The 14,882-nt window shown below is 34.2% G+C and overlaps 2 protein-coding genes across 3 annotated transcripts in view; both read right to left on the bottom strand.

The window, feature by feature from the left end:
• Positions 1-1,834, bottom strand: part of LOC108689522 (E3 SUMO-protein ligase PIAS1) — a 10,772-nt gene extending 8,938 nt beyond the window's left edge. Inside the window, exons 1-3 of one of the 2 annotated variants that reach the window (XM_018196350.1) lie at positions 1,609-1,834; positions 503-672; positions 34-141 (exon numbers count right to left, since the gene is read on the bottom strand). In XM_018196350.1, the coding sequence (XP_018051839.1) occupies positions 34-141; positions 503-672; positions 1,609-1,632 (302 nt within the window). In that variant the 5' untranslated portion in view covers positions 1,633-1,834. The remainder of the gene's footprint in view (positions 1-33; positions 142-502; positions 673-1,608) is intronic. The other variant, XM_018196441.1, reaches the window with a different exon arrangement.
• A 10,979-nt stretch (positions 1,835-12,813) lies between these two features.
• On the bottom strand, positions 12,814-14,700 carry LOC108693057. Its single transcript, XM_018201765.1, has 2 exons — positions 14,628-14,700; positions 12,814-14,447 (listed from the first exon to the last, which is right to left on the bottom strand). The coding sequence occupies exons 1-2, from the start codon at positions 14,632-14,634 to the stop codon at positions 13,066-13,068; spliced, it is 1,389 nt and encodes a 462-aa protein (XP_018057254.1). The 5' UTR covers positions 14,635-14,700; the 3' UTR covers positions 12,814-13,065.
• Positions 14,701-14,882: the final 182 nt, after the last annotated feature.

Here is a 14,882-nt window from a genome sequence, read left to right as displayed (position 1 = left end):
ATATATAAGTAAAAGTGTATCAATGAGCAATAAAAATACCTTGTTGAATAATAATTTCGATTATGCATATTTTGGTCAATTTGTGGCTCAGAGGAACTACCAGTTTGCCCATACATTTGATGTGTTGCCATTTGATCAGCCCTAGAAAAAAGATTTCCTTTAGTACTTGGAACAACAAAAATAATCTAAAGTGTATTTTTTCAATATGACGACTGATTCTTCTTTATTTCACTTATTAGCTATATTTTTTTTTGCAAATCGAAGACATCCATACTCATTCCATTTTTGTTCATCAAATTCGGTAATAAACATAAGATTATTACAGAATAATGATTATGACAGAATAATGATACAGATGCCTCTGATTTGCAAAACCGAACTCAGCTACTCTGTTAATTTCTTTGGGAACATTGAAGTATCCATATTGAAATAACCAGAACTATGCGTATAACTTGTAAAAAAAAGCAATGTACAGACTTTCCACTTGCAGTTTTCCACTTACTGTATTGTTTTATACAATTCACGTATTTTAAGCCGGATAGCTGGGTGTGATCTTAAGCGCAATAATTCCAATGCACGAGCTTGCAACTCGTTCTTTCTGCCGGACTTATTTCTACCGGCGAAACCAAGAAGCATCTGAAGCTCAGACACTCGAAAACTTAATACCATACTCTGCAATCAGAACATCCATTTCCCCTTATGTCCTCCTAGTATAATCTTTCACGAATGATGGTGACAAATTATAATGTATGTGTTGAAAACGTTACTACAAATCAACAAGTGCTTCTTCTCAACAAAAATTGTCACAGAATGTATACATTAGAAATTTTTTTTTTTAGTACTTTAAATGAGCCAATCACAAAAGAGTATCTCACTGTGCACATGTCCAACTCACTTGGGTATTTACATTACAAAAATAATAGCTAGTGTCACAAAAATAACACGACGTCACGCAAGTATTGCGACAGTCGCAATGTCACGCGAACGAAATCCAAAATAACAATGTTCCATTCCATTCCAGCGAAACGCCGTAGAAAAACGGACGGTTAAGTTAGAGGTTACCCATTGTATCTCCACGCGCGAATACGTTGTGAACCGCCGGAGTCGCGGATCTCCCGAATTCCCAGGATTGTGCCCGTCGCCCCTGTCAGTGCGATCTACCAGTAATGTCCCTGATCCAGCGTGAAGTAAATCCGCAGCAGTTTCGCACTGCGTAATCGTAACAGACACCAACTGTCCGACAACTCGCAGAACACGCGCCAGCGAACAAAGTCGACCCGGCACGCACCGAGGGCGTGCATAGCACGAAGCACGCATCCACGGAATTAGGCACGGCACGGGGGCTGCAACACAGCGCGAAGGGACTGGAAGGGATTAAAATAAGCTGGATAGTAGAAAATTAAACTGACTCCTTTAGCGACGCGAACTCGGTTAATTTGCTGCAGAGAAGATCAATCGAATCATTTCCTCTCAGATAATCTCGGAAATCGACGCGCGATACCAGACAACGCGACGCGGAATCCTCACATGATGAGAAAGCCGTAGTATGTACAGCGTTTCTCTCGTGCAGCTGTGCACCTGCTCCCTTTATAACGCGCACCCACTCACCTCCAGTTCCTCGGAATCCGCCATCTTCTTGGCCGACTTTTTACCCGCAGCCGTTTTGCTGACGATTATTTCACAATTCGCGACTATGAAAAAACGCGCGACTGCAACCGTCACGCCCGCCGGTCACTCTCGCCGCTCGCGTCTGCCTCACACCCTATACTATATCACGCTGCACGCACTCTTCTGTCTCGCTCTTCGCCTTCACCTACTCTCTCCTTCTTGACTCTTTCTCTATATCTATCTTTCTCTCTAGATCTCTTTCGAATCGTACGCGACACTTTTTGCTACTAACGTTCCTAGAAAGAAGAGTCTGCTCATGTAAATGCACACACAAAATAGCCTACATAAAATACCAAATCGCTGACGAATAAGAAGTTGTATAATAGAAGAAATATTAAAAAACAGAAATAAATATTAAAATTTCAACCTATCAGACACTGGAATATTACGTTTCTGATATGTTAATATCTTAATATTTATTTTATTTTTCCTTCATTACGCGTAGGACCTAAAGTTTCGATTAGTCGCCGCGGCCATATTGAAATAGTAACGTCATAAGTGATAAATGACGCGTTGAAGTTTCTCACATGCCATTGGCTGCGTTCAGCAGAACACAACAATTTTGCAACCGTTTTATGATTCTCTGCTGAGATTGGACCATTTCTCTTAATCTAAAAGCATAACTCAATCAGCGCGAAGAAAACTTCCAACAGTTGCAAAGTAAACATTCTGGATATCAAGCATGAAATTTTATAGGATGAAAAGTGAAAAGTGAAAATTTTCACCACTGAAATTAATGGAGAAATTTTTCACTTTTCACTTTCCATTTTAGAGATAAAGTTTCATGATTGATACCCTGCTGATCGTAGTCATTGGTAAATAAAGAAAATTTGTATAAAACAAAATGAGATTGCTTTAAAACTAGAGTCCCTATAAAAGAGTCTAGACACCGCATTTGCGCGCATGCCTGTCCGCCATTAACAGTCAAAATCGGAAATGTATCGCCGTGTTTGCCGCGCAATCAAATGTCTGCTGTTATACGTGACAAAAGAATTGAATTCAAACTATTTAAATGATTCAAGATGAAAGATACAGTAGAATTGTACAAGCGACCAAAAATATGTCTGACAGCGTATTAATATGTTTTGTAATCATCAATATAATGATGTATCTGTATAATATGTATAATCTAATCTATCTATCTAATCTAATCTATGCTGTTGCGGGATTCTCTAAACATTTTATCGACAATTATCGTTAATGGCAGTCAATGAGAGCCGCGCTTTCTTCCAAGATTATCCTTGCCATTGACGTCGCTAGTTAACGATAGCGTCAATTAACTATTCAATCAGCATTGTCTAGACTCTGTTATAAGGACTCTATTTAAAACCATCGACATATAGAATGAATTACCCATAGTGAATGATGGCCCATGGTGAGAGTAAAAACGCGAGTAGAGTGAGAGACAGATAAATGAATGAACGTTCTTTCTCTTTATTAAACTTAATTATTATTGATCCAACAGTACTATTCCAACCAATCAGACTTAGTAAACAGAGAAAGAATGTTTATCCATTCAAAGAGAATCAAGGAAGAATGGAGTGGAAAGTGTTCCTTTTCTCTGATTGATTCCGCCATTTATAGTGCATTTTCGCAAAAGAGCATGTGTGTGTACGTACACATATGTCATACACACAATACCAGTGCAGTACAATACTAGTGTGTGCAGCACCGTATGTTCCATTACACTCCTACCATATCTCCTATTTACTTCAACGGTACAAATGGCGGCTTCCGGGTGAGTCCGCTCCATTCTCCACTCAATTCTCTCTGCATCCACTTATCTGCCTTTCACTCATGAAGAAAAAGAGACCAAACTAGGCTTTGAAAAGTCAAAATCAGATTTCTAAATTGGTATTGGTAATATTCGGTAGGCGACAAGGTTCGAATGACGAAATTCCTCTTATATAAGCATTGTTCGTTTTGTCTCTCGAGGTCGCTCCAGCGTAGAATTTCTCTAGGAAGAGTTAAGACACAAGAGCGGAAGGACGTCATTACGACGGGTGTCTAGTACCGGAAACAGCAATTCCACCACAGTTGACAGTTGATAGTCTGATTTCGCGTTCACGACATCATGAACAGTTGCTCACACCAATTTACAGATTCACTACATCGAAAATTCCATAAATGACTGAAAGGGACTCGAAATCCAATAATCAATCAGGAGATTTGTGCTCCTCATGACTTGATTCTTAGGGCCATTCCGCATAAACTTACATAACATAAACATATGCATAAAGAAAATCATCCAATCGTATTTTACGTTTACCTTTATGACAAAAATATGATTGGATAATTTTCTTTATGTATATGGTTATGCGACTATACAAGTTTATGTAAAATGGGTTATAGATTACAAGGATTCTAACCCAGCTACTTGAAATGTAGAATTCGTTATGTATGACATCCGTCATACAACGTTCGACATTCATCATAACAAAGAATGTCAGATGTCGTATAACGGCTCGTAGTGTGAATCCTATATTTCAAGTACGGTTCATTCGGAACGACCCTGAACAGCTCTCGAGAGACAAAACGAACAATACTAATATCCTTTTAATCAGAGTCTGATCACTTTCTCTCCTGTTTGGTCCAACATTTTTTATCCATTCCATTTAAATGCATAATAAAAATACATTATGCTTTTACTTTAAATGTATGATGCATGAACTTGCTGTTGCAATATTTATGATTAGATATCACTACTAAATTTTTAAATTTTTTAAATTTTAATCGCCAGTTAGTTGCTCGAACATGCCAGAATGTTCGTCAAAAATGAAGTTTATAGAAAATCTCTATAGAGCTGCAATTCATCACTGTGAAATGAAATAAGATAGTCATAGCATGATTTTTCTCTCTCGCATGAATTTTGATGAAAAATGACTGCCACTTCAAGTGGCCAGATTCTGATTCATAGAGCTTATACTAAAAAGGGAAAGACCTATCCAAGCAATGAGTGGAAAGTGTAAGCAAGACTGATGGCGTATTCAATTTACTGACTCGACCCGAATCAATGATCTGTTCTGTTTAGCTGCAAAAGAAGAGCTAAATTGTGCAAGAAATGCAGCTAAAAAGAATAAATCTCGGAATCGAGTCAAGTCAATAAATCAAATACGTTACGAGAGACAGAAGATGTATATTTCTGTCCTGTTCAGTAACTTTTCTTTTTTCTGCGCATGTGCCAAAAGAGGATAGAAGAGGATAGAAATACATCTTCTATCTATCTTGTTCGACGTCCGTATTTCCCATCTAGTACTATAAGCTCTGGATGTATTCCAAATCGAATTAACTTAGCTTATTTTTTCCCTTAGATGTTGACAGTTCTGTAATTAAACCAAGAAGTGTTCGAATCTGTCGGTTGTCAAAATTTATAACCAATAGAAGCCAGTAGCTGAGTTTAACGGCCGATGAGTTTGGAAAAAATAAGCTAAACTAACCCGATTCGAAATATACCTGCTCTGATTAGAGGAACACTACTCGTTACTCATAGAATCACTATAATGAGACTCAAGACAAAACCGATCACCTCGGGATTGGTCCTGAGTGCGATGTGTTAGTGAATTCATGTGTTTGTATTGTAAAATTTGAATTCATAAAAAATATGTATATATTATATCATATATTTTTTTAATTATTTTATTATATGTTCTTATAATATGTTCTTATTATATGATCTTATAATATTTAACTGTAAATTTATCTCTGTGATCTTGTTATAAAATATTAATTTCATTTGCATATTGCAAATTTATAAATGCAAAGTTATTATAATGAGTCTCAAAATTATACGTAATGTTATAATTATGCACAGAAATTTTTTACAGTATTAAAAACTTTTATGCATAATTATAACATTTTGTGCTTAATAAAAGTATTATTATTAATATTGACGAGCGAGAGATACAGAGATATCTCACTCGTACAAATAACAAATGTGTGAGACAGCAAAAGGATACCGCGAGCTGACATCATGTCCAATTACGCTTTCTCTCTTAATCATGTGCTTTGCGCTAAAGACAGAATATCAGAGCACTACTTTTTCCCTTCGCGCTCCTTGCCACCTCCGCGTTTTCAGTAACATGTATGCGTTTCGGTATATAATGCCGTGCGTCAAATGCCAGAGGACACCATTCCAGCCGGTGCATGTACGTATTAGTGAAAACGTAAGTCGTGTAATGTCCTCTATACGTGTAAGGCTCGGTTGTTTCATCTTTGGTAAATTTTACTTGTTGGATAAATAGAAAGATTACCCAATTATATGCGCGGTTGCTAGATTTACCTAACAGGTAAAATTTACCAAAAAGTGGAACAATCGGCCCTAAGTGTAAACGAGATCTCAGCAATGGCATCCTTTCGATTTGTTGTTTCAAATCTTATATAATAACTCTAATTATCCATATACACTTACTTTGGAATGTAGAGAAGAGGAGACCGAATTTATGTGAACGAGGCAAACAGCGTGGTCAAAGTGATCATCTGAATTCGAACGAGATGTCGCTTTCGTTCTATGATATCAGAGAGAAACCTGAGAGAGGACATGACGGCCCAAAACTTGTAACCGCAAAATGCTGCCGCGCACTATTGCCCTCTGACAAAGTGGATGTAAATTACACAGCAACATCCACTTTTCTTAAGGTACATCGTTCCCTTTTCAAGGTTGAAAATAATAAATCGATATTTGGTTTATATATAGCATGGTTTATATAGGCTATATGTAGCACAATTATATAAACCAAATATGAACCTTAAGAAAAATGGATATTGCTATGTAGTTTATATCCACTTTGTCAAAGAGCAATAGTGCATGGCAGCATGTGGCGTTGCAAGCGTTAGCTGCGGCGTTCGAATCAGTTCTTTTTTCCGGTTTTCTTTTCTAGGGGTGCATTCCATTTCTCTAATACACTCCATGTGGTTTTAGTAACGGAACGGATTCGCAGTGAATTCATGCAGTGAACATGGACGACAATTTAAAATTGACTGAATTACAAATGCATTCAATAATTTCTGTTACATCTTCTTTTTTGACAAAAGAAGATTTATATTTTTCGAGCAACACTTATCTTCTTATCTTATTCTGCAGGAAAAGAAAAATAAAAACGTATTATCAAAATGTCCAAAAAGGATGTTTAATACCTATTTTTAAAATATTAAAAATTTAACAAAAAAAATTTTACAGATTATTCTTACATACAGATTATTCTTACATGTTCAGACACTTATAACAAAATCCGAAATCGATTTATTGTGAAGCAATTTGAAGTTATAAGAGTTTAAAATATAAAAATTTTAAGATTAGATTTGAGATACTGTCAAAAATTTTTAATTTTTTTTAGAAATAATTAGCAAAGAAGAAATTCAAAAGTACATTTCTGCATTTTAGTTATGAGTAAATGATAAGATTCTATATAATACAATCTTTATTATTCAAACCATATGAAAACAGCACATATTCGTCAAAATCGAATTTCAGGAACTTTTGCTACAATTATACATATAAAACATCCTTAAAGTCCGTTATTTTTACTTTCCTCTACTTATCTTGACTAATGTAAACTTAACCTCTATCATAATCTATTATTTTATATTTGGGAATTTAAAATGATATGAAAGGTAGCGGTAATATATTAATCATTATATCAATATATTAATTTTTCAGTATTATATAAATCAGGGACTAAAAATCGATATTCTATAGCGGTATACACAAAACCGAGATTCAAATACAGTATTGGACATTAAATATCAGTATTCAATCGAAATTTTCATATCAGTATACGCATAATTTTTCGGTAATACCAGAGTATTATATATCTCGTATATATATATATTATATAATATACATATATATATGAAATGTTAAATTAAAAAAATTTTTGGGTATTCTGAGCATCCTACTTACATATTTTTAACTCTTAAGTGATTTTGAGCACACTCGCCCCAACCAAACCATCCATGATTTATTCGATGATCAGTTTCGCGCTAAAATATATTGAATGTTGCATAAGCTGCATGAACTACTTCAACTCGAGAGGTGAAGCACTTTATGCGGTCTTATACACTGGAAGAGGCGGGGTTATGCAATTGGTGGTAGGTTGAATCATGCATGCAGAGTGTGCATGAAGAGAAACGAAACGAACTTCTATGCTTCTATGCGCATCATGCAAGAAACGGAACACATCCTTAGTGAAAAACGTGGGTAAATAGCCGCCCCAAACCAATAATCACTATACATCCACTGTTTATATGACAGATTTTCTAATCTCAACAACAACAATACAACAATACAATTATAAGCTGCGTTCGGTAATGCAAATCTGAGGCGTCGGAGTATTCTTATATTATAGCATATGTCACTGTAGAAAAAGAGCACTCTGATGTCTCAAAATTGCCGAACGCAGCTATAGAAGTCGTGTGCCCTTTTGCAGATTGGGGGTGAGGAGGGGAGTGAGAATCGCTTCGCGTGGAAAGTCGAAACTCATGTGGAATAGTATAATTATAGACCTCATTTTATTTCTATGACAGATTTCCTAATTTCAACAGCAGTAAATTTTAACTTAATATCTCGATTTGGGGCAGAGCGATATTTTTTTCTGCCAAATTTTTTCATTTCATGCAAAAACGTGTCAAATAAATCTAATTTTATTGATTTTTGAGGTAATCGATGCTAAACTATATATAATTAATAATATTTTCACTACCCGTATTGCCCAGCTGATTGCTGCTTCCGTTGCTTGACGCTTGCATGTAAATGCATCTTTATTCAGATGACCACTTTTGAATTCCTATAATAAGAATTAAACCATGAAGTTCTAGCAAACGAGAATGGATGAAAAGAATTGAAATTTTTTTCTATCCGAATGCATTTTAAATAGCGAATACTTGTTTTGGATTTAATTGGATTCAATTGAGTTCAATTAGATTCAATTGGATGCAATTGAATTGAAAAACTACATTTCCTATTCAAAATTTTGAATTGAACAGTATTCACAATGTTGTGTGCACAGAAAAAGCTAATATTATTTTTAGATTGAAAGGCATAGAGATATGCTCCATGTAATTCTTATAAATGAATAAAAATGCATTCAAGATTGAAAAGCATTCATTTTAACATTCGTGAATCAATATTTCTGAAAATCTGAATTCATTTCAATTTATTTCAATCCATTCTCGTTTGCTGGATATCCGCGTGTTGGTCAGTGCCATGTGTAATGGGACAGTGTCTGGGACAGTGTAATATGTTGTGAAAACGTAAGTTTGATACACGTATTGTTTACGCGTTAGTGAAAACGTGAGTTTGTGTAATGTACTCTGTACGTGTGAACGACATTCCAGCAATGATGTCTTTCCGATCTTTAGTCTCAACTCTTAAAGATAGAGGAACTCTATCTTTGACCACACTTTTTGACTTATTCATGTAAGGCCTGTTCTTTTTGGCTGAATTTGTGCACCAATTCTATTTTTCTCTTCTTTTTTGCTAAAGAGAAAAACAAGAAAGATAAACTGGTGCAAAAGTTCAGTAAAAAAAAACAGGCCTATAGATACTCCGGATGTAGGATATCAAATGGCGACATTGGCGTTACTCTCTTTATACCCACTCTATGTGTATATATACATATCTGCCGCTGCGGCCGCCGCAATCTGCCCGGCCTACCGCCAAAGACGTCAATCAAATGTAAACGTGCGGCATGATATGACTGCCTAGAGTGCGTTCCGATATTTAGTGCTGAAAATCTATAACCACGTGACGTATACTGTATAAGCTGTGATCGATTTAGACGCTCACGCGCAAGTGTTTGTAATCATTATTCTGTCTATGGGTACGGTCAACGCGATGCTGCGAACACTTTGAAGCATTTTTTAACTGGTCAGTTTGTAAAATTCTTTCTTCTAATTGATCCATTAAATACTTCAAAGCATTTGTAGCGAGACTTTAATCACAGCCTTTATCATTTATTAGACATAAAATAAAAATAGAAATACTGAAAAGCGCTGAAAGCATTCAAATAAGGCATTATAAACGTGAGTATTCGCATATCCGCCATTTTTACTCCTTTCATTTCTTGCTCTGTTCCCACTCTGCCGCTGAGCTGAGAAGGTTATAATCATTATGGTTGTTATAAATTATAGCTTTTAAGTTGTTGGAAACTTAGCTTCGTATTTATGTATTTCCGCACTTCGAAATTTTACCATAAGACTAAGAGACTAAGAGACTAAGAAAAAAGAAGTATATAAAAAAATTGAAATATTATATATTAACGAAGGCAAAAAAATGTATAAAATGCCTTGTTACGTTGCGGAAAACTGTATCAATAGATCAGAAAAAGGTATTCGAGTATTAAATTTTCTGCGGATAATATTCGTCAATAACTTGTAGTGTAAAATAAATACATGATTTGTGAATAAACATCACTACACTTTCTCTCGCAGATGAGAAATTTCAATCTTTTTCTTAAATTGACATACATATTTGGCATCTTATCTAGAAATAACCTGACCGTCAGACACTCTTCTGCACTAATATTACGATAAATATTCAACTGATTTTAAAAACAAAAATGGAATGAAAAGAGTTACAAAATTTCAAGCAGCAAATATAAATCATAACCTGTAATGACTGTCACAATTCAGTGAATGGGGACAGAGCAAGGAGTGAGAAAAGGAATAAAAATGGTGGACGCGAATACCTATGTTTCTAGTCCAAATCGGCTGCAACCATAGTTTCAGCACTGGCAGTGAATTTCGGAACGCATCTTTATAAGGGACTCCTTTTGACTGCACTAGAGTGAAGATTGTGGAGAGATATTTTCTTTCGTTGTTGCCAAGGAGCTTTATTCTTGAACAAATATTGCATATGAAAATAGCAATTCTGTATACAATCGACCAATCACAATCGAGAAACTCACTTTCATATGTGAAAATTATTCATATGTGCTCAAGAATATGCCACTTGTAATAAACAATTCTCGCAAGTTTAGCAACCTACAATGATGGGCGCCTGGGCGATCCTCTCTCATCACGCGTATTTAGCGGTAAACTGTGCTATTTAGTAATTTTTAAGTTAATATATTAATTATTGTGAGGAAATTGCAAAATAGAGATATTTTACAATTCAATTTAATTTCAGTTCATAAGGTGATCCTGTAGACATTTTATAATTTCATCTCTTCATAAGTCTTTTATTTAATTGGGAACATATCATGTATCCAATGTAGTATATGCTATCATGGAGTAAAATAATAAGAAAGTTTCAACACAATCTTAGATTATCAGATTTATATTAAAATATCTTAACAAAATTATCTACTCCTATAAATACAGCAGTATAGTTTTAGCAAGTTGCAATTTGGTTCTATTTTTCTTTACTTTCAATTTCTTTATACTTTCAAATCGATGTAATCTACAGCCAATCGTTCCAGCTATTTTTATTTGAATTTTGCTGCACAATGGACGCAGTAGTTTATCCTGTGGCAAAATGCGACGCGATAGTAAAACAATCACTTGCTTTTTCGGAAAATACATCTTTCATCCTGAGGAAAAAAGATAAACTCGATCAATTCAACTTTTGCCATGCGGCGTAATGTGCAGGACTACGTTCAAAAATTTTGCCCGGGAGTACTTAGATTTTATATTTGTTTAACATTCGGTAAATAAAGATAAAATGATATACTAAATTCTTAACTGTATCTTAGGAATCATTACAATCTTCCACATTTACTATGACATTGCGTTTCAAATTAGTATTATATCGAAATAGTATCCTCAACTATCGTATATTTTTTTTCTTTCCATTTTCGCACTTAAATATAATTTATAATCGCATTCGTGAGTTGAGACGGAATTTCGTCGTTTTAAGGAATCAGAATCTGAGCAGTTATCCGGTTTGAACTTGATATTTTTATCGTAATCAATATCTATTGAACTCATGTACATTTTTTTTAATCTCGCTAAAATGTTAATCATTTTAACAATATTCGAGCAGCCTGCTCTTCTTCGCTGCATCTGTAGTACATTGCAGTAATCATATTTCTTCACATCGCTGTTTATGCATAGGGACGGCTCGCCGTAGCCCTCACCTGGAACAATATTAGGGAGAGACACTAGGACACTAGGCATTAGAACAGGGAATGGAAGAGTTTTTACCGTTATTTTTTTATAATAATAATTTGATAATGACGTTGTAATTTTTTATGATTATAATGATAACTATAAACTGAGATTGCGCTAAAGATTAAAAAAGTCATTTTGAAAAGTAACTTGTCATTATTACGCGTTATTTACTGCGAAAAAAATAATAAGTAACTTGTAACGCGTATCGACGAATTACATTTTATGTTAGTGACAAATAAAATATGTAATTACTTACAAATAAAAAGTTTTTTTTTACTAATGAGTGACCTTTCCAACTCTGATGTTACCATTACCATCATAAAAAATTCAACATCATTATTAAATTATTACTATAAAGTAATGTTGTTATAAAGTAATGGTGTTATATATTTATTATATATTTATTATAACAAAGCAATGATAAAAGTAAGAGCATTACAAGTAACGCGTGTACTTTCTTTTCCTGCAATAACAGAAATACCAATGTAATAACAGTATAATCAACACTAACAAGCCTCAATAACATATATATTTTATTATAATAAAACATATCATTAGATCTATTATAATAAAGAATAGAAAATAAAAAATAATGATAGAAAATCGACATATAAAAAAAGGAAAGAAATAAATCAAAAGGATAAAAAAAATTTTAATCATAATAATATTAAAATTATCAAATCGAAAATATATGAATTATATCACATGAATATTGAAGAGAGAGAGAGAGAGAAAGAGAGAGAGTTTATAAATTCCTGTCAATCTGAAAATTTTTTTCTATAATTTTATAGATTAAAGGATAAATATCTTTATTTTATTATTACTTAGTAGAATATTATTTTCTTTATAAATTAAATATTCTATATTTTCTACTGACTAATTGACAAATTTATTTAATCTAAAATGTTTTCTAACAAAAATTTATTTAATTATTTAAATATATGATACTGTAAATATATTGTGAATAATTATTTTTTACAAAAGAAAACAAAATAAATACTGTAATATTTAATAATATAACATAAAAATTTAATTATATTTTTTTAGAAATTTTATTATAGATATAATTAATATTGTACACATGATTAATACAGCACTTGATATATTTTAAATATTAATAACATAAAAATGTAATAATATGTATGTAATTTATATGTCCCAAGAATTATTCTGATTTGAATAGTCAGAGCACAAGTATGTCGTGATTATTCGAGATCGGTTATATGGTCAATGATATAACTTACGATTGCGTATAATGTTCCAAAAAATTTATCCTTCGATCGGATCATCTCAACATTGACCTAGAATGCATGTTTGTAACGCCTCGTTGAAGATCATTCCATCGTTGCATTCACGCAAGATCTTCCGATTGACTTTGCACTCGTAATATTTCTTGCACTCATACTTATGAGGCATATATTCACCTTCTATGCACTGGGATGTAATTGGAATCGAAGTCGGATTCGAAATCGGACTTGCCATTACTTGAAGGCAATTTGTACCTGGTTGACAAGTTTTCGTTGAAATATCAAAGTGCTTGCCAGGCGGACACTCAAATAGAGCTTTGTAACCCTCTATGCATAAATAATATTTAGTACATGTACATTCGTGTTCCAATAGATCGCCGTTTATGCATCCAGGTGGAATTATCGGAGATATCGGAATTTCGAAACAATCCGAATTCTCTCGACTGACACAACCATGCCAGTATTGGCTAAAGTATAAACCAGCTTTGCAAAAGCGTAGTTCCTTTTTACTGTTTTTGCATTCGTAATACTTAGTGCAATCTGATTTGATAGGTATTAATTTCGGCGGACAAGAGTCCGGATATGGACATTCTGGTGAAGTCGAAGTTGTCGAGATCGGAGTCTGAGTTGTCGGGATCGGAGTCTGAGTTGTCGGGATCGGAGTCTGAGTCGTCGGGATCGGAGTCTGAGTTGTCAGGATCGGAGTCTGAGTTGTCGGGATCGGAGTCTGAGTTGTGGGGATCGGAGTTTGAGTTGTCGGAATTAAAGTTGTTATGAGACAATCCGAATGCTCCCGACTGACGCAACCCTGCCAGTATTGGCTAAAGTATAAACCGGCTTTGCAAAAACGTAGTTCCTTCTTACTGTTTTTACACTCATAATACTTAGTGCAATCTTGTTTGATAGGTATTAATTTCGGTGGACAAGCATCCGTCGTTGGACACTGTTCAATGTCATTTGGTGGTTCACAATCCGAAACCTGCTGTTCAACGCAACCTTGCCATTTTTGGCTAAAGTATAGATCGGCTCCGCAAGAACGTAAATGCTTCTTACCGTCTTTGCACTCGTAATACTTACTACAATCTTGTTTGATAGGTATTAATTTCGGCGGGCAAGTATCTGGTACTGGACATTCAAGATTTGAAACTGGAGTCGAGGTCAAAAATGAACACTCTGAAATTTCCGGTGTGACGCAACCAAGCCATCTTTTACTAAAGTACAGGCCAATTTTGCAAGAGAGTAATTGTTTCTGACCATTTTTACACTCGTAATATTTAGTGCAATCCGTTTCGTGAAATATTAGTTTGGGTAGTGGGGAAATGTTTGACACTGGACATTTGTCTTCAATTTCAAAAATAATAGGTAATTTACTCGCGGTGATTATGGTCCAAGATGCCAAAAAGGCGATGGTGAGTAGGTATATTCCTGTATTAAATAATAAAATATCCTGATCAAAATTTAATTAATTATTATTGCAATTTTTATAAAATATTAATTTGTATATAATTTGGATTTAATGATCTAAATAATCTCATCACAGTATATAAAATTATCTTAATGATTTTATTATTATAGTTCTAATTATAAAAATTTATCAATGCTTACCCTTCATTGCCTGTCACCTATTTTATTCTTAACGAAGAAAGGTTTTTAAAAAGAAGACAAATTTCGTATTGTATATATAAAAATATTCTGTTAACACCTCACTAATTAGTCAGTTGAATACATGACTGAATGAATTAAAGAGCGTCGCCTTTTATAATTCGCCTCGTTATCGTATGACACAAGGACAGCTTATCATATCTGTTAAATACAGTTTTGAACTCCAGATTCGCATAATGTGTGTGTGTGTGTATATAT

The sequence above is a fragment of the Atta colombica genome, unplaced genomic scaffold (assembly GCF_001594045.1).
Source record: "Atta colombica isolate Treedump-2 unplaced genomic scaffold, Acol1.0 scaffold1, whole genome shotgun sequence".
Classification (NCBI taxonomy): Eukaryota; Metazoa; Arthropoda; class Insecta; order Hymenoptera; family Formicidae; genus Atta; species Atta colombica.
Note: the sequence above shows the minus strand (reverse complement) of the source record. Positions and strands in the feature narration are given on the sequence as shown.